At 43.9% G+C, this 19,523-nt stretch overlaps 1 protein-coding gene across 1 annotated transcript; it reads right to left on the bottom strand.

Moving 5' to 3' along the window:
- Nucleotides 1-11,549: 11,549 nt before the first annotated feature.
- On the bottom strand, nt 11,550-17,895 carry MESD (mesoderm development LRP chaperone). Its single transcript, XM_082322267.1, has 3 exons — nt 17,698-17,895; nt 13,159-13,391; nt 11,550-12,421 (listed from the first exon to the last, which is right to left on the bottom strand). Exons 1-3 carry the CDS (start codon nt 17,860-17,862, stop codon nt 12,157-12,159), a joined length of 663 nt encoding a protein of 220 aa, XP_082178393.1. The 5' UTR covers nt 17,863-17,895; the 3' UTR covers nt 11,550-12,156.
- Nucleotides 17,896-19,523: the final 1,628 nt, after the last annotated feature.

The following is a 19,523-nucleotide window of genomic DNA, read 5'->3' as shown; positions in this document are numbered from 1 at the left end:
GAAGTGTCGTTCCTGATTTTACTATTTTGGGAATTCTCAGGGTGAAATCATAAGATGGCTCTAGGAAAAACTTTTTTTTGTCTTTCTTAAAAAAAAATCTCATTAAGAGAAGAAAACTTTTAAGTGGCTTGTTCTATCCTGCAAAGCCTGTCACATGGGGCCTGTTTTGGAGCGAGGGTGGGTCTCACGCTGTGAATATGGAGCGCGGGGTCTCTGCAGTCTGTAAGCCTGAGGGATAGTAGAGCATCGTAGCAGAGTGTAGCAGGGCAGGCACGCCTGTGAAATGCAAAGGGCTCCCGTCGACCTTTATGGGATGAAGCCAGTGTGTTGCTCTGAAAACAGAACAAAGCCTAACACCATCGCCAGTCAGCAATAGTTTTGTGCCATATGATTACTTTTTAATCTTTGACTGTTCTAGAAATCACACATGCACATTTTGACTAGTGAATTACCTGACTGCTTGTTCTTTGTACATCCTTTTAACAGTCCCTGCACAAGCTGCAGTTATCCTCTTTGTAAGGTTTGATTACTGCGAATGTTTCCATGTTTGCCTACAGAGTTGCCATTGGTAGAGTGGGGTTTTTTGATTGCATTTTGTTTGTTTGTTTGTCTGTTTGTTTGGATGTTTGGGTTTTTTGCCTCTGTTCAAATGCTTGTTTTACCTGTCGCCGAAATAGCTGGTCCTTTTTCGGAGTTAGATGTTTGTACATTTTCTTATAGACTTTCCAATGAAAAAAGATATATTTTCTATTAATTTATTACAATGGCACTAAGACAACTAAATTGCAGACACATGAAGCATTTTTACTGGAGTTTAGCATTGTCCAGGTTGTTAAGGAGGTCAGCAATATGTCTTTTCTGATAATCTGCTTTGCACTTGAAAGGTCTCTATGTCCACAGACCGTGGTAATGCATTGACTGTCTGGTTTACGATGACAAGAGCTCTTGGGACGTTGGTTCCAACAGATTGTGGCTTACAACTGAAATAACATGTAGTTGTTTGGAGTACACAATGTTTATCAAAATAAATATTCAATGCAAATTTCTTATTTTATTTTTGTCTCTCGGCTCTTCAGTGTCTCTCTGTAACAATGAACCGGTGTTTGCAGCACACACACACAAGACTTAGGACATCACCTAAGAGAAAAGCACGCAGCTCCCTACTTATTTCAAAAGACAAAACCCAAGAGGCCAAACCACTCCCGTGTGTGTTTGCTGGCCGGTCTGCACAGACAGCAGCACGTTTCACTGCCTGCCCAGCCACACCTGCGGGATCCGAGACAGGGAGACGAGACGGGAAGGAGATGGGAGCGGGAAAGGGGATATAGCAGTGGGCAGACATGGGAAAGGGCTGTATTTGGGGCAGGTGGGGGACTATTAGTAGATTAAAACAAAAATCTTGTTGCCCTGTTCACAAAACTTTCTTTTCATTGAATAGGATGAACATGGAGTAAAAACATATATGGAAATAAAGTTTTTGTAGTGGGCAGCTATTAAGGCTTATGAGAATCTCACTATCAGGTCAAGTATGACTTTGACTGCCAACTTTCCACCCTGGGATGGTACCAGCTGGGCAGGCTCTGCTATAAAACTTTTTGGAGGCTCCAAAACTGGAATGGGATTTTTTGGTGTCAGCAATCAGCATTTCTAACATCCAAGCACGTATTTTTTAATCAAGTATCAATATAGGAGTTAGTTAGTGCATTAGAGGAGATCACCCACATAATGCCTCCAGGCCAGGAAACCAAAACCACACCCTGCCTACTCCTATCAGATTGAAATTACTGATACATTGGTCTTTTGCAGATCAACTCCATGGGGAAAAGAAAGAAAAAAGCTGAAACTCAAGGCAGACATCTCACGCCACAACACCACCACCGGGAAAAAAAAATGAAGCATCTATTTAATAGTGCGATAAGATCAAAGCCTTCCCTGTGAGAGCTACCGAGGCTGCCCCGGGGGCAGGGGCAGAGCTGGGCGCTGGCCTCGGGCTGCAGCGGGAGGGTGAAGCGAGGGGTGGCCCAGGCCCCTCCAGCAGGCCGCGGGGCGGCTGCGAGCCCCTCGGACTCTGCAGAGACCCCAGGGAGGGCAGGCCAGGAGCCATCGCACACGTGTGCCTATGCACACCTTATACATACACGTGCATACACGTACACGTATCTTACACACAGCTTTTACATATGCACACACACACGCGTGCACACACACGTATATACGCGCACACATTTTACACACATTCTTTTATATACACAAATGTACACATGCATGTGTGCACACACGTACACATATCTCATATATATGTATACGTATATATACACACCCCCCCACACGTATCTTACACACAGCCCTTATACACAGACTCATTTACGTTATTACATTATTGATTTTTCTGATGGAGTCAAAGGAAGGTGTGAAGAGAGTCCTCCCCACAGCCCGCGGGCAGACGTTACCGCTGCGCCGCTGTTGCTCTGTGTGTATGTGTGTGTGTGTATGTGTGTGTACTCGTGCATAAGGAGGGGGTGTGTGGATATGTACGTCTGTACGTGTGCATATAAGGGGCATCTATGTGTGGATATTTATGTTTCTGTATTTGTGTGTATCTGTGTGTATGGGGGGTGTGTGTGTATTTGTGTGTGTGTCTATGTGTGTGTACTTGTGTATATAAGGGTGGGGGTGTGTGTGTGTAGGGGGGGTATTTGTGCGTGTGTACTTGTGTATGCAAGGGGGGGCTGTATGTATTTGTGTGTGTATAAGGGGGGTGTGGGTGTGTCTGTATGGATATTTCTGTGAGTGTATTTGTGTGTGCGTATCTGTGTGTATAAGGGGGAGTGTGTGTGTATTTGTGTATGTATGTGTGTAGATGCCTATGTATATACAGCCATTAGAACTAACTTAACAACAAGGTACATGTAACCATATACAATTAATTACATTAGTTCTAAAATTACCATGTAATTTTTAGTTATACGTATATATTTAAATACAGACCAGATGCATTCTATCCATGAATATATAAAATACACTGCACATTCAACAGATTATCAGCTTCTGCATGACAATATGCTTAATTTGTAGGTAAAGATTAAAAAGCATTACAAATATACAAAGGTAAAATATTCCTATATTTTAATTAATGTAATGTAATGCAATATAATGTAATGTAATGCAATATAATATAATGTAATATAATATAATATAATATAATATAATATAATATAATATAATATAATATAATATAATATAATATAATAATCATAGAATGCTTTGGGATGGACGGGGCCTTTAAAGGCCATCCAGTCCATCCCCCCTGCAATGGGCAGGGACATCCACAACCAGATCAGGTTGCTCAGAGCCCCATCCAGCCTGGCCTTGGATGTTTCCAGGGATGGGGCATCTGCCACCTCTCCGGGCAACCCGTTCCAGTGTTTCACCACCCTCATCATAAAAAATTTCTCCCTTATATCTAGTCTGAATCTACCCTCTTTTAGTTTAAAACCATCACCCCTTGTCCTATTGCTACAGGCCCTGCTAAAAAGCCTGTCCCCACCTTTCTTATAAGCCCCCTTTCAGTACGGGAAGGCCGCAATAAGGCCTGCCCGCAGCCTTCCCTTCTCCAGGCTGGACAGCCCCAGCCCCTTCAGCCCTTCCTGGCAGCCGCGGTGCGGCCCGCTGACCGCCGCCGGCCGCCTGCAGAGAGGGGGCCGCGCGGGGCACGGCCCCGGCGCCGCCGAAGGCACGGCCGCGCAGGCAGCGCCACGCCGCAACCGCCGCCGGCGGGGCCGTGGCCTGTCCGCGCCCGCCCCCTGGTGGCCGCGCTGGGCGCAGCGGCCGCCCGCGCCGAGCCGGCGCGGGGCGCCCCGCGGCAGGGAGGCTCTCGGCTCTTGCGGGTGTCCGCGCCGCGGGCCGGCAAGCGCAGACGGGAAGGGAGGGTTTGGTCCCCTGCAGCCATGAAGCTGGGAAAGGGCGGGCTGGTCACACAGCGCCGGTCTCCCCCGTGCCCTGCAGCAGCACTGGGGCTTCCTTCCAGCGCCCAGGGCCGGGGCAGTGCCGGCGCCCGAAGGTGACGGCGGCCACCTCTGGCGATGCTGCTGGCGAGGGCGAGGGGTCGAGCGGCTGGGCTGGGGAGACGGGGCACGGGCGGCCTGCAGCACTCCACCAGCCAGCAGGGCTTCAGCCCTATTTATTGCAGCTTTTTATACATCAAACACTTGGCAAAGCTTAATTTCAAATATGTGAGTTGGTGTCTTATCTGGCAAAATTTTAGAAATTAGTCTTGCGCTTCTAGCTGAAGCTTCTGCCTTTTAAAGGGAAGTGCGGCGAGAGCGTTTGGGAGGGGTTTTGTTGGTTTTTCTGGGGGTTGGTTTGGTGTTTCTTTTATATGCTGCTTTGGACAATGGAAAAAAGAGGGTATGGGTTGAATCATGAACCAAGAAAAACTTAGAGATTTGGGCTCTTACATAAATGCCTTCTTATCCCAGCATGACAGCAATATTCCCAGCTGAGTGTCACAGTCTTATATTTAGTCTCTTCGGAGCAGCAAGCAACTGAGCTGTCACAGTTTCTGCTCCCAGCTACACGATGTAGGGATGCTCCCTCCTTTGCTTCACAGAGCGTCAGTTCTCCCAAATCCACTGGACAATAGGAAACACTGTTTGTCCCGATCCCCCAACAAAGTGCTTTTTATGCAGATCTTCGGACCAGCCAGTCCATCACCTCCACCAGAAGCTGAAGCCGCTGTGATGTGTCCAGGCTTTTTCAGCTCCAAAGGGCCATTCCAGCAGCTGGCTCAGAGGCTGTTTTGTCACCCCACCTTCTTTCTGACCAAAGGAGGGGGGAGGGATGTGTAAAAACCACCACTGCAGCTACACCCTTCCTTCCTCTTGCATGTCTTCTTCACAGAACACACCTTCGGAAGCTCCTCCCTGCGGTGATCCCTTAGCCCTGGAGCTGAATCCAGCATGTACGCTCACTTCAAAAACAAAACCCAAGGGAGAGCTCCATCGCTTTGGAAATAATAGGATAATTTGTGATTTCTGAGTTTGTCTCAGCTGGAGTACCTCAGCAGTCAGGAGCGGTACCGGGGCACGGTACGGGGCCTGCGATAAGGAACCCGTGACAGGGCTCAAGAGGAAATTGTTCCGGAGAAAGCCCCTTACAAATAAGAATCATCTTTCCTCCTTTGGCAAAGGGTGTAATGTGAGATCGTGACGAAATTCCCAGCACAACCGTAACCTCATCTCATCCTCTATCGTGTTAATGTTGAATGAGTAGTACAGGATAACATTTCTTAAAGCACAGGTGCCTCACCTAAAACCCAAGGGTCTGTCTGTTGGTAGCAACACCTTAGGAAATTAATGCAGCTGATTTGACTTTTATTTCTGCTTTTCTGTATTCCACCTCCAGTATTCAACTGGTACCACGATGTCATTTGGGTATTTCTTGAGCATTGTCTTGCTGTTACAAATCTAAGGTTGATTTTCTCATCCCGGGAAGTGAGACTGCCTTGGCTTATCACTACTGATGGAAATAATAATAACGTGGCTTAAATATATCTCAGGCCTTACTAGGGTTACCTGATGATGTGGCTTAAATGGTGATACTTTGTGGGAGCAGGGGCTGGGGAGGAGTGGAGCTAGGATAGAAAGTGGCCTTTCCCTGGGTTAGGTTACACAGCTCATTAGATTCACAACAAAATACCTGGCTCCCACATTAAATGCTTATAGATAAAATGGAAGTTAGTTTTTTCAAAATCTTCTACTCAACTGCCAAAACACTTACATGTCTACACGTCCATTAAGCTCCCTGGCAACTCCATCCTATTATAACTGCAATTATCTAAAGTTCACACAGCCATTAACGAGTTCTACAGCACCAGAAAGACAACAGCTGACTATCAAGAGTTGAGAAGTCGTAGGGTATGGCTGTCGATACAGTCGGCAGGATGAATAATAAAATATTCATACAAAAGTCTTGTGTAATTTAAAGTATGCACTATTTTGGATAGTCGTGAGATTTCATTTTAGATGAGGGGATGAAAACTGACTTATTTTTTTGCAAAAGAAATTGAGTGAAATAAAACTGCACTGAGGACATGTTAAAAAACAAGGCATATAGGATGGATTGCAGCCATGGGTCTGGGAAATGATAAGCATTGATCACATGAATAGACATATTAAACCTTTATTTTATTTATGTGTTTATTGACTCAGCAAGTGCTCAACCACGATTTTTTTTTTCAATCTAACCTTGCAATACAGTTATTCATATATACCTCAGCCTTTCTCATTACAAAGAAGAATTTACTGAAGTTACAGCAAGATCCAGGTTACTTCGTGGTGCTGTTCACTACACAGCTACGTCTCATTGCTAATGGCCTTGCGCCTTGCAAGCAAATGCCGGGTCCTTGCTGTTCACCTTTTTCCAAAGCCCAGGGAGGCCTGGCGACACGTAACACTGCCATCAACGAAGGCACCTGCACTGATTTAAATATTAATGATTTCATGAGCGCTCAGTGCTCTGGTCAGTGGTCTCCGCAGAATTAGCTGGCCTTTCACCAACACAGAAATCCAGCCAATTGTAGACACTACTGAAAATAATCTTTAAAAGCAGTGGTTGGTATAGGCAGTAGAGACAGGCTCACAGTTTTTTTGGAAGTACCACTAACTTACAAAAGAATCTGTAAGCCAAAAAAAAAAAAAAAAAAAAAAAGGTTTTGGTTAGAAACCTCATGGATTAGAGCATTCTAGTCCCTGTTCTGTAAAAATTAGAATCATAGAATCATGAAATCGTTAAGGTTGGAAAAGACCCTTAAGATCATCGAGTCCAACTATTAACCTATCACTACCAAGTCCGTCCAACTCCAACAGAGCAGAGGCACAATAATTCTGGAATAAGAAAGAAAAAAGTTCCTGTTTCTGAGAATTATCAAAACTCTTTCCCCATTTCATTCCATGTCCCGTTGCCAGCAGGACTGTTACTGCGGCCTCGGCAGGCACTGAGTCCCCTGAATATTAGGAACCCTGACACAGGTCACCTCTGAGCTGCTGTTTCGGAGCGGCAGTGTCCGAAGGCATCCTAATGGGATGAGTTATAGCTCGTCACAAGATGGGAAGACGCTGCTGTTATCACATTATCACTGTCCTCTTCTTAACAGAGGCTGCGTACCAAGACCACGTGCTGCAGGAACACATATTTGCTGGCCTTTGCCAGTAAAATCGGGAAGAGGCTGAAGCTCCTTTAGCTGACCCATTTCTCCCTCCCAAAATAACAATGTCTGTGTAATAATAATAAAAAAATCCCCATTTTTTAAAAAAAATACTTTATTACAATTATTACTGTTAATTTAAGTGATAGTTAACAGATCTCCTTTTGGTATTACAGAATCCATTGATACAATGCCACTGATAATTGATCCCCAGCTGACACCGGTATCAACAGTGAAAATACTGTAGCATCACACAGGTAAGTAACAAAGCATTTACCAGCTGCCTTTGGACAAAGGCTGGCGTGATTGTAACGCATTGCATCAGCCTTTTCAATACTCATCAGAAACTACCCCGCACAGAGCTCCTCCGCCGGAGCTAGGCGGTGCGCCCGTCCCCCTCGCGCTGCCCGACTTCTCTACTGCAGGAGAAAAACCGCCACCACCAAAAAATTCAAGTGGAGTGTTTTTCCTTCATAAATCCCAGCAGCTCTAACCTTCTGGCAATTTAGTATTACCTGAACCCAGTGGTTTTTGTCCCTGTTAAAATAGCACAGTATGAAAGACAGAAAGTAGTGATGTGCAAAAATAGTTCATTTTATCCCAGCGTAAGAGTTATCAAATAAAAGTGTATCAACAGACATAGTAGGATGGTAATCTTAAGAATGAGAAACATGAGAGTACCAATGAAACAGGCATTTCTAAAAACAGGGGCATCCCCATTATTCAGGCGTGGACTCTTTGAATTTCTATAAATGTCCAATGCAATTAAAAAAAAAAAAAAAACCAACCCTCTGGAAAAGGCACACACTGGTACTCCTTGAATAGGAAAGGAAATGAGCCACAGATAAAGACTGGAAATAATGTCCAAGCCTTACTACAAACCCCACAAGAACAGTGGCCAAAAATCAGACAAAAGTAGGCTGTTCTGTATCTTAACAAAACGGTGTTTCAATTTACAATTTCCTTTTCGCGAGAAAATTGAAAGAGTTCAGAAACAGTGACGTGAACGTAGTCTTTTTGAAGTCAAGGCTGACCTGACTGTTCAGAGAAGAGAAATGCTTTGACTGCTTAAGATCGGAAATCCTGTTATAGTTTCTAAGTGTGTCATAACAGGCTTAAAGATAGAATTTAAAAAATGGGTAATTCACCCAGGACTAAGTGCAGCAACAAAGCTAAAGACAAACGAAGAGAAGCTGCAGAAGAAATGGGAACCACGCACTTCCCTGCTAGCAAACGATGCGTACGAAGAGAACGACGGCGCAGCAGATCGAGAGGACGGGTAACAGGCGTGGTGTCACCGGAAACTTTATTGCACCATCACGTATAAATCTTAGCACTGTAATAATGATGGCACAGGCACTTGTTGTCTTTTTTAAATGAATATGGACACTGCCTGCCATCTCCTAATTAGTAAGACTTAGTAGTTAATAAGGACTCTTTTTTTTTTTTTTTTTTTTTTTTATAAATTCACCTGCCAGCATTCATTCATTTACTGCCCATGGTACTTCTCTTGGGTCTTCTGGGCCCTGGTCCTAGCAATTTCACTGTCAGCTTTCCTACTCGCTTGCTTGATGAAGTCCCCTCAGGAGCAGGGGATGCACTTGTACTCCTCTAGGTAGGAATTTCAATTGAATTTTTTTTTTTCTTCAGTAAAATGGATAAGGCACACAGCATACTTCAGGATTATTTAAAAAAAAAAACAAAAACCAAACCACAAAACAACCCAAGATATTTGTTCCAGTATTTTATTACATAAAAAGTTGATTGTCCATTGGAAATTTTTCACAAAGTGCAACCACATCTTGTGTAGTACCATTGGCAAACTGTTTTGTCCGAGAAGGACAGCTGCGTTAAAAATATAATGATACCTTAGAAAACTTCGTTCTGGCACTAGAACAGAGAAAACCACTAAGCTGAGTGGAGAAAGGCAGCAGACATTTTAGCTGTCATGAAAGCAGATGATTTTCCACATACCTCTGTGTAGTACTGAAAAAATAAGGAAATAATAAGAGGTATCACCACCACCCTAGTTGTTGAAATTAGTTTTAAAAGCTGTACCTGAATTGCCTGTATGTAGAGCCAAAAAGCTGTTATTGGAAGTCTGATGAGTCTTAAATGTACACCACCTAGAAAGTGGAGTCCAACAGCTGCTGGGGTACTTATAGAACATTAATGACCTTAAGTAACTTTTTGAAGGTATTTATTTATATATAAAGTGATACTGTGTTCAGTCCTCTCGAATCATTACAAAGTAACATCTGCTTAGGTAACACTGCACCAGGACAAGTGCTGGCCCCTCAAGGACTTCGGAGCTTTAAATGGGAACATAAGTTGTTTTGGAGTAGAGTTATGAACTGTGATACCAGAGAAAGACTGGCTGGTGAAGTTCCTTCCAGACTGCCACATTATACTTACCAGCATACTTAATTATTTGTTGAGTGCAAAGCATGAAAAAGGGAGAAGAAAAATGGATGACAAAAAAGGCAGTATTTTGTATTTCATATCAAAAAGCAACGCTCAAGTCATTACTCCTATTAAAAACCTAAAAAAAACCCCAAACACTTTAAAATTTAAATAAGCTAAGTGGCATAAAACATGCCTGCATTTGGCATAGGCAACTTAATGACTCCAACCAACCAAACAAAAACCCCAGTCAATCGGCTGGCTGAATTTCAACAAAGCTGCCCCCTCCTTTTAACTATACAGGGAAGAGACCCGGCCTGCTGTAAATGTAGATTTATGAATAACTAAAGTATCTGTTCTCAAAAGCTGGGCTATAGCTGTAGTGTGGTAATTGTTTCTCCTCCTTGGCTAATTTGCTTTTATATTATTTGTATACTGTTTTGCATGGCTCAATTATTGAGCTCAGATGAACCCAGTCTGATCAAAAAAGAAATCATGTTTATGTTTCCTAACAGAAGGAAAACTACAGAAACTGCATTTCCACACATTTCTGATCATAATCTGAACTGTCATCTCTACACCACAGATTTAAGTTGTAAAAAGAAACAACTCATTAATATTTCATATTTATAGTTTCATCTGACCTCTGTTCGTCTCTTGAGATGAGAAGCAATATTCTTTAAAAAAAGGGAGGTGTAAACCAAGAACACTTGACGAAATGATAAATTAGTTAGGAACAAGAAATGGACTGCACATCTCTCCCCAATGCAATGCGATATCCAAATATCTACAGAGACTCAACTCTGCTACACATTTGGATTAATAGTAGAATATGAAAGTAATACAGTTAAATCTAAAGAAATACATGATTTTCATTTTTCCACTCAGACAGACAGGCCTGCTTAATGAAGTGTGGCCAGAGGTTTCTTTAACCCCCAATTCATACAAATATAATTAAAATTAAATAAAACTGATCACCTGGAACCTTCATCAACATCATTTAGTCCTTATGTACAGAAACCAAAGACGAGTTAGTCTGTCTCCTGAGTACCTAACTGAATACATAATTATTTAAAAGGTTTTACTACTCAGTGAAACAATAAGTTTAGTGATACCGTTTATTTTAGAACAAGCACTCAGTAAGTCACAGTTTCCCACTTTTGATACTGAAGTATTCCACAAGATCAACCATTATGGTTCAGTTAGGACCTGTTATCCAAAACACTTGGATTTTAGCACCTTAAATAAAGAGTCAAAGTAACATCTTAGTAGTATCGAATGAAGACAGTTAATACTGTGCTCATCCTCTGGAAAATGATGTGGACCATACATACTAGGTGCATTTAGTCATTAACACATAGTAAGGCAGAAGGGAAACAATTCTAAGCGATGCATTTGACTGAATACAATCTGAATAATAAAACCTTCCTAATTATATAAAGTCTTTCAAGGAGAAATCAAATTTGCTCCCATACATCAAGCTTCATAGTATTTAAAGCAAATGTTCATTTACAATCAAACATGTCAGTCAGGAATCTGTACCCAAAAAAAAAAAAAAAAAAATCTGGTTATTAAACATCAGTAAGCAATATGTCTAACTCAAAGTTTAACTCTGTACTGTAACTAGTGCTTTTTCAAAGATTTAAACAAACCTTTAAACCAGTAAAACAAGTTAATTTCAGAGTTGAAGCTATTTCTTCTAGCTCACTGTCAAGACAATGGGGCATACATAACGTTTGCTTCCACAGGCACAGTTCTTTGGCAGCAGTAGCAACCAGAATGGCATGAATCCGACTTTCCCTTTCGCCCCGACACCGCTCACGTAGGTACTGTGATTCCGTTAGCATCCCAGCATCACTTCTGATGGGTACAGAATCTCCTTTCTGCACTGATCTGGAGTGCATTAGCCAAATATCTGCCTAGCTTCTACCCTGCTTCTAAGCACTTCTGTGGATTTCTGGGGACAGACAGAAGGGGTTTTGCTTATTTTAAAGAAACAGGAGGTCTAACCAGACATGTCCTAAACGCTGTAATTTCAGGCATCTTTGGCCACTGTAACACTATTCTTTGCAATTTTAGGAAGTTTTGCCAACCGAGCCTAGCACACTGGCTTCCAAGAGAATCTTTTAGCACTGTACGCTGCTACCTAACAGCAGCTGTGAATCAATGACCAGCTTGCATACCCAAGATGGACACAGCTACTACAGATGAACATCAGTGTATTCTGAGACTATATTTCTTCTTTTCCACTTAAATTGAGCTTGTGATGTTAGACACACAGATTTGTATGTTAATTTTAAACAACAACAAAAGCATAAAAAATTACAAACTAAAGTAGTCAATTGCTGGTATTAAACATTACCTTTCCTGTAACTAAACAAATAGCCAACATTAATAAGTAAACTGGTGAATTTCAACATAGAAGTCTTTTAACCTCAGTAATCTCTGCTTCCTTCCTTCCTCCCCCCCCATAAAGCCAGGAATTGTATGGAAATTTAGTTTCCCTTCAAGGAACAGCAGAGCAGTATTCAGTCTGGTTAACGCGGCCGTCATAGATCCTCTCTCTGTTTGGTTGCTCGGTTGTCCTCTTTGATGCTATTAGATTTCTTGTCTCCGTCCTTTTTCTTCTTTGTTTTTTCAGGTTTTGTTTTGTTTTTCACTTTCTCACTTTCTTCTGCTCCTTTGCCAGGATAAACCTGACCTTCCAGAGTAACATCCGCACACCTTTCTTGATTTATCAGAAAGTCTTTGATCTCCCAGGCATAACCGCCATCACGTAGCATAAAGATGGCACGATTTGAGCCAACAATAAACCTAGAGGAAAGATATAAGTTAGCTTCATGCCTTTCAAGCGCTACAACGTTTTGCTTATTTCAGAGCACCTCCACAACAGAGGCATACATTTAAGAGCAAGAACTTGGTATTGTTGATGTTGCCTGGGGATGGGGACAAGAGAAAATTTTCTAGCACACGTAATAATAAGCTCTATTAAGTTTACAAATAACCAAGGAGGAGTAAGAATACGGAGAAAACTTAAGAACTAATTTGGCACTATGTAAAACCCACTAATGGACATTAAGTTTGCTTTATACACTTACTGCAACCGTTCTCAGCCTCAATTCAAGAGCACAACATTCCTCTACTTCACAATGATCCTCTCTCTCTGAGAGAAAAATCACATTTTTCAGTCAGGGGAACAAAAAGCCTTTTGTGGTGACATGTCTTCCAAGTGTGATGTTTTCCATCAAACACATAAAGGCAAACTACTGCAGCTAAAACTGATAAATAGCTGAAACGTAATGAGATAGAAAGAAACTAGGCTATACATACATCATGCATAAGTGTTAAAAACCTGTGTTGTGCATCACACCAGAATTTTTGTAGCATGACTTAAAACAAATTGATATATAAACTGATACAGAAACAAAGGAACAGTGACTGACGATGGAGGCAGGGAAGGGCACAGGATGAACAGTTGAAAAGATTTTCAGGAAGAAAGAAACAACGGTTCTGTAAAAGCAAGACCTTTATCCTTGGGTACAACAGCTTACCTTTGCACATCATAGTTTGCATTGAAGAGACTGCCCTGCCACAAGCTAGTAATCTCTTCCGTCTCCTTTTCTGTGGGATTCCCCGACACCGTGACAAACATCATCAGAGTCTTCCCCTTTTTCGTCAGCTTCAGGATGCTTTCAGGCTTGCCTGGATCAATTTTTGAGAAATCTATTGGTGCTGGAGGCCTCTTGTGTTCAGGAAGATCCCCCTCTTCAATGTCATCATCTTTCTGTTTTGAAAAGGAAACGGAGGCTTTAAACTCAACTGTTCCACAAAGCTGGTTTTTTTTGAAACTTCCCATTCTCCAATCAAAAGAAACCATGAGTTTTATCTCAAGATACTTCACCAAAAGTGCTCTTCCCGTTTATAACCCTGCCCTCAAGATGATGCACATGTTGATACCGACAGGTAGAATCTCTTTTTACCATGTACTAAGAAATATTTCAGCCACAAGGCTAATTGAATACAACTCCATCTAGGCACTTCATAAAATAACACTTTTTTTTCTTCTCAGTTTCACAGAAATTGATTAAGTATACAAGATGGACTGAGAAAGTTGCATTAAAAAGCCTCATACACACATAAATAAAAAAAGTCGGCCATCTGCATATTGCCTTCAGAGGTCAAAACTCACTTCTGGGAATCATGCGATCACTTGAGAATTTAATTTTCCTTGCTTTGTGTCTTTAAATAAATAAAAAGGCAAGAATTCAGAATTTCAATACTCATGCCACAAGAAAACTTTTCTTAAGGTTTTCATGACTTTTCTAATGCACAGATGAAGAGCAGCTCACATTCTGACAACATAATCACCAAGAGTAAATCACTGTTAGAAAACAGAAAGAACACTCTTGATGCCTCTGCTGAGGTCGACAGGCATTTAAATATTTGGAAAGGCAGAATTCAAACTGCTGCCCTTAAAACAGCTCCCGACAGAGAGAGGAGTGAATATAGTGACAACTTACATTGAGCTAGAACTTGATTTCTTAAACAGTATTTGTATCACAGAATTAAAAAGAAAAAAAAAAGAATGGAAAAACACAGAAGTCTTATACTGGCATCCACCCAAACACTAATAAATCAGCAGGAATTAAGGCAGATATTTTAGGTGGTGTTTTGACTTCAAACATTTAGCAAAAATATGCATCACTCCATTAGGAACACGAACTGTAGTAATATCTACGATATTCAGGAGCCAAGCTTGATTTTTAAATCTAAGTATGCAGTACCTTCTCATCTCTGCACATGCAGATACACAAACTCAACAACATCCTCTTGCAACATCCCACCACAGGGAGCATCCCATACCCTTTAAAGGTTAAGGTTTCACACGAGTGACCTTCTTTTCACATCTCCATTACATAGAACTTGCTGTCTCTCTGGCAAGGGTGTTTAAAATTTAGTTACTGCAGAATAAAAGTTGTAGAAGCCTTAGATTTCATCCTTTCTTTCCTTGTTTACGTATCTGTTTCAATTTTGCAAGTCTGAAGCATGCTTTCAAGTAGTTTACGTGCCTTTGAAAATTCCACATTAAGTGAACTGGGAGCAAAGGAGAGCCCCAGGAAAGTCCCGCTGCCCTCACTAAGCGGGAACAATAGCTATTTTAGAGGAAGCTGGAAAATGCTCATATTGGTAAAGTACTGTGAAAATACACAACCTTACACGATTCAATGAAAACGATTCTCCGTATGTAAAAGCAAATGAATTCTAATTTTAGGCCAGTTTGGCTAGTGCAAAACCAACTTACTTCACAGTTTTGAAAGAGAAAGGCAGGAACAAATGTTTCCAAATACACCTTACACGATACAGAAATTGACTTTGGATTTAGTGACAACAGAATCTAATAACATATATTACCTATTTTTCCCTTAACTATTCAAGTAAATGTTCATAAAGCTGTATTGTTACAGTTTAAATAGAAATATTACAAGAACCAGTCAAAAGCTCCCCTACACGACACTTCTCTTCTTGATCCTGTACAAACTATCATGCAGTTTTGTATTTATAAAGCTATCTACAAAGTAGAAGACTGGAAGAAAAGCGTAAGCTTTTGCTTTGAAATGTCTAGCAGATTCATTCATTTAAACAGTAACATGAGGCTTCAGAGGGAAAGCATTACATAGACACAGTAATAACTATATATTCCTCCTCCTCCCCTCAGCTCCCATTCTCATGCGTTTCTCATCAATGCCCTGGATTTTTATTTTTAAAAATATTAGCAACATATGTCAACCAATTCCTTAGTCTATTCAATAATCTTAGCTCAGAGTCAAGCCTAAGAAACCCTGAGCTTATAACAATAATGAACTATTTAAAGAATATGACATTTCTTTAACAGAAAGACATCCGGACGAGATTCTCCGTTCTGTTTCCAGCTCCTCTGGACCCAAAGCTACTGGAGAGTCCCCTTCCATGAGGGAAATCCCTAGGTGGCTTCCTCCAAGCTCTCGTCGTGCAACAGAGCTGCTGAAGCAACCTCTATCTCTTTTCCCCCTTCCCCATGCTCGTTTTCCACTCGATCACTCTCCCAGTTCACCAGGCAGCCATGCACGTGGTTGCACCAGCACGGTGCAAAGGGCAGCACTAGAGCCTGAACAGAGCGATGGCTGCTCACCCTGGGAAGGCTGAACCCAAGGATGTTACAGCCACCATCCTCCAATGCTTTTAGACTAATGGCCAGGGAAATAAAAAAATATGAGGAGTCATCTCACTCAGTTGAAAGTAACGACACTGGATTCTGTGCAGATCTGTGCCCTCTGCCCCTCATTCCCGAGCATAATTCCTGCTCTTATCCAAACTCATAACGGCCCCTTTGTTTCTCATCCCACCCCATCAAGTCCACTCATGCCCTTTCTTCTCCTCTATCCTCCAGCCACCACCCCCTCAAATCTTTCATGTTCTTTATGTGTCCTAACTACCATCAGGCAAAATGCCATACAGGCGACCATCCCGAAGAGCAAACAACCGTTAATTGTTGAGCCCCTGCTTTAGTAACTTTTTTCTTCTAGGGCTCTGGCTGTGTCCGAGTTTCCTCAGTGGCAACGCCAGCCCGAGCAGCCAACTCCCCAGCTGTGCAGCCACATCTGCACGCAACACGGCCACAAGCATTTGTGCAGCACATGGTGAACTGGATCAGGGACCTGCTCCAGCGAAAGAGGAAAAACCCTGAGCAGCATCTGACCCTGCCTGCCACATGGCTGGAACACAACATACAGCCAAAGAGTCACGACAGCGTTAACTTGAGTCTCCCTTTCATCCAGGCATCTAAGTCACAAACTCAGAGATGCTCATCGTTTAAGATTTTTCCTACAATGCCAAATTTGGTTGAAGTTGGCCAATATTATCATTTAAGCCTTGATTTTTTAGCAGCTGGGACTACCTGGTCCTTGGCTGATACCACTAAGGGAAAGGTGAACTCCGAGCTTTTTACATAACTTTAAATAAAGTTTTAACTCGGTTTTCTAAGAATCTCCCTTCCCAACAGGAAAGACATAGTAACAGTCCATGGGATGAACAAGTCCATAACCTGCCAGCCAGGTCCAAGGCAGACATCCTTACTTCTCACAGAAGTTACTTCATCTATATTACACGTACAAAACCTCCTTCTGCACCCTGACTTACAGCCGTAACTGGCGTTACAGGAGATGGATGTTTTCACTCCATTATTTCCTCCAGTTTTTGTGCAAAACATTCTGGGGAACAGCCTCATGGGAAAGAACAAAGGACACCGATGAGTGCTCTGGCATTTATCAGAAGATGATGGAAGAGAAAAATAGTGAAAAGAACCAAAGAGTGGCATGACAACCAGATGGAGAAAATAGTGATGGGGACTGGTCAAAGAAAGTTAAGGCAGCGGGCTGATAGGGATACATGGAGACAAGAGAGAGCTGGAATTAGAAGAAGTTGTTACCAGGAGGAGTGGCAAGGAAGGAAACACCAAACCAAAAAACCAACTACATATCTAGTCTGTAAACGGGAAATGAGTATTTCTCCTGCTATCCATCCTTCGGTCACAAAACGTATATCCCTCAATACCCCAAAACAGCAGACATTTAAGCCAAACCAGGCTGCTGGCATGCATCGACAGCGTGTGTTTGGGGTCGGGCGCTGGGAGGAGGGAAGGGGGCAGCAGGGCAGGCTGGGGGCACCGGGGGTGAGGGCAGCTCCCCCAGGAGCCCCTTCTGTGCCCACTCGCCCCCATTTTGTAACCTCCCGCCCCGAACCCAGAGCCTCAGAGGAAGGGAGCCGGCCCAACCGCCCTAACGCCACCGGGCCCCCGAGATCCCTCCCGCCCGCCCCAGGCCAGGCCCCGGCCAGGCCCCGGCCAGGCCCGGGGGAACGACGGCCGGGCTGCGGGCGCCAGACCTCCCGCCTTCCCCCGGCGGAGGCGCCGCGGGGCCGGGCAGAGCGGCCGCTCAGCAGCCGGCAGGGCCGCCCCCAGCCGTGCGGCCCCCGCGCCGGCGGCAGCCGCGGGGTCCCCTCTGCGGGCTCTGGGACGCGCAGCCCCGCCGCGGGTCCCCGGCCCCTCCCCGCACCTCCCACTGCTCCAGCAGCCGCGCCATGTCCGCGTCGTTGTAGTCCCGAATGTCCTTCTTCTTGGCCGGCCCCGCCCGCCGCTTCCCCTCCGGCTCGCCGGCCCCTGCTGCCGCGCACAGCCACAGCGCCAGGCCCAGCAGGGCCCAGCCGCCGGCCGCCGCCATCTTCTCCCGAACCTCGCCGCCGCGGGAAGGCGGCCCCGGCTGCCTTAAGGGGCGGGGGCAGCGGCGGCCCGGGCCGGGGAGGAGGAGCTGGCAGGGGAGAAGGGCAGCGGCAGGGCGGCACCGGGGGCAGGGACTAGGGGATGGGGGGGCAACAACCGCCCTCTCGGCCCCTGGGCGGCTGCTCCGGGCGGGGGGGGGGGGTTGCGCGGCTCCCGAGCGCCGGGAGCGAGCCGGGGGTGCGGGCACCCTCCTCCCGCCGCCTCCTCCGCCTCCGCGGTGTCCGGGAGGCTCCCGCCCAGCCCCGGGCTGCTGCCGTCGGGGGCCGCGCTGGGTGTAGTCCCTGCAGATCCTGACCCGGTTTATTGAATGAAAAATGGACATTGTGGATGTTTTTCTTAAAAACGTATGATGGACCAGCTCCCGGAATATAAGCTATGCGATTTCTTTTTGTTACTTTTTTTAAAACAGGGTGACAGGTATCTGCATTCATTAATCTTACGTGATAGGAACTGGGCCCATTGCACTGAGTCTTCTGATTTTAACTAGTATCTCGGCAATATTAGGTCTTTAGAAGAAGACTTTTAAAAATAAAGCTGTTTCGTTACTAAAATAAAACTCCAGACCATCTGAACACCACAAAAAATTAAAAGATACGGCTTTTTCTTTGTACAGACTACTCTTCCGTTATCCAAAACAAACCAAATTAGACAGATTGACGTCTGCATAGCCTTATTTCACTCTTCAGTCTTCATTTTTTCTTCATGGAAGCCGTTTTAATTATAAATAGCACTGTCTTCTGTTTTGCCTTTTAGGCTTGGGCTCCAAGAAGTTCAAACTTGGGACTTCAAGGAAGCGCCACAGTAGCTGCTACCGGTAGATACCAGTTGTGGGCAGGCTGCTTAGCGAACAGGCTGCTTTTCCATGCAAGTGGAAGCATTGAAGGGGGAGTTCAGAGCAGAGGAACTAATTCTGCAGTGTGAACACTTCAACCCCAATTCTGTGACTGTATATAGTCCTATAATGAACCAGAAGCCCACCGCCCTTACGGGTGCAGCACGCAAAGACAAAACAAAAGCAGTCAGTAGGCAGGGGCGTGGGTGCGGGAGGCTTTGCGAAGCCAGGACTGACTTTTGAAATGCGGCACTGAAGGGCTACGTAGCTTGTGAACGCCAGGGAGACGTGCCACATGAAGCAGCAGCTTGCCAAGTGCACGCAGAGTATGAGAAACCGCAGAGGAGGATGTGGGATCCAAGATTTCAGCACCCTGATAAACAACCAGCCTGGTCTGCAACCCCATCCTGAGGGTTATCGTTTTATAACATTTCAGACGTACTGCCAGCGCGCCTGAGAAACAGGAAGCAGTTAGACCATAGCTATTCATGGAGCTTGTTAAATGTACAGTAACTGAAACGGGGGCTCAGGCAAGTACCTTTCCAAAGCTGTCCAATAAGTCACTAATGAGCACATTTGCTCAGTGATTTCTCATTAAATATAATGAACATCAGGTATACTATATCAGATTGCCCTGATTAATAAGGTTTTACTAAAATATGTTTCTGGTAACTTTTGTTATTACTGGATCATGCGCACATTCACTGGGAAAAAAAAATAAAGACTAAAGATTCAATTTTGGAATGCTGGACTTAGAGCATAAAATATTT

The sequence above is a fragment of the Platalea leucorodia genome (genome assembly GCF_965183815.1).
Source record: "Platalea leucorodia genome assembly, chromosome: 9".
Taxonomy (NCBI): Eukaryota; Metazoa; Chordata; class Aves; order Pelecaniformes; family Threskiornithidae; genus Platalea; species Platalea leucorodia.
Note: the sequence above shows the minus strand (reverse complement) of the source record. Positions and strands in the feature narration are given on the sequence as shown.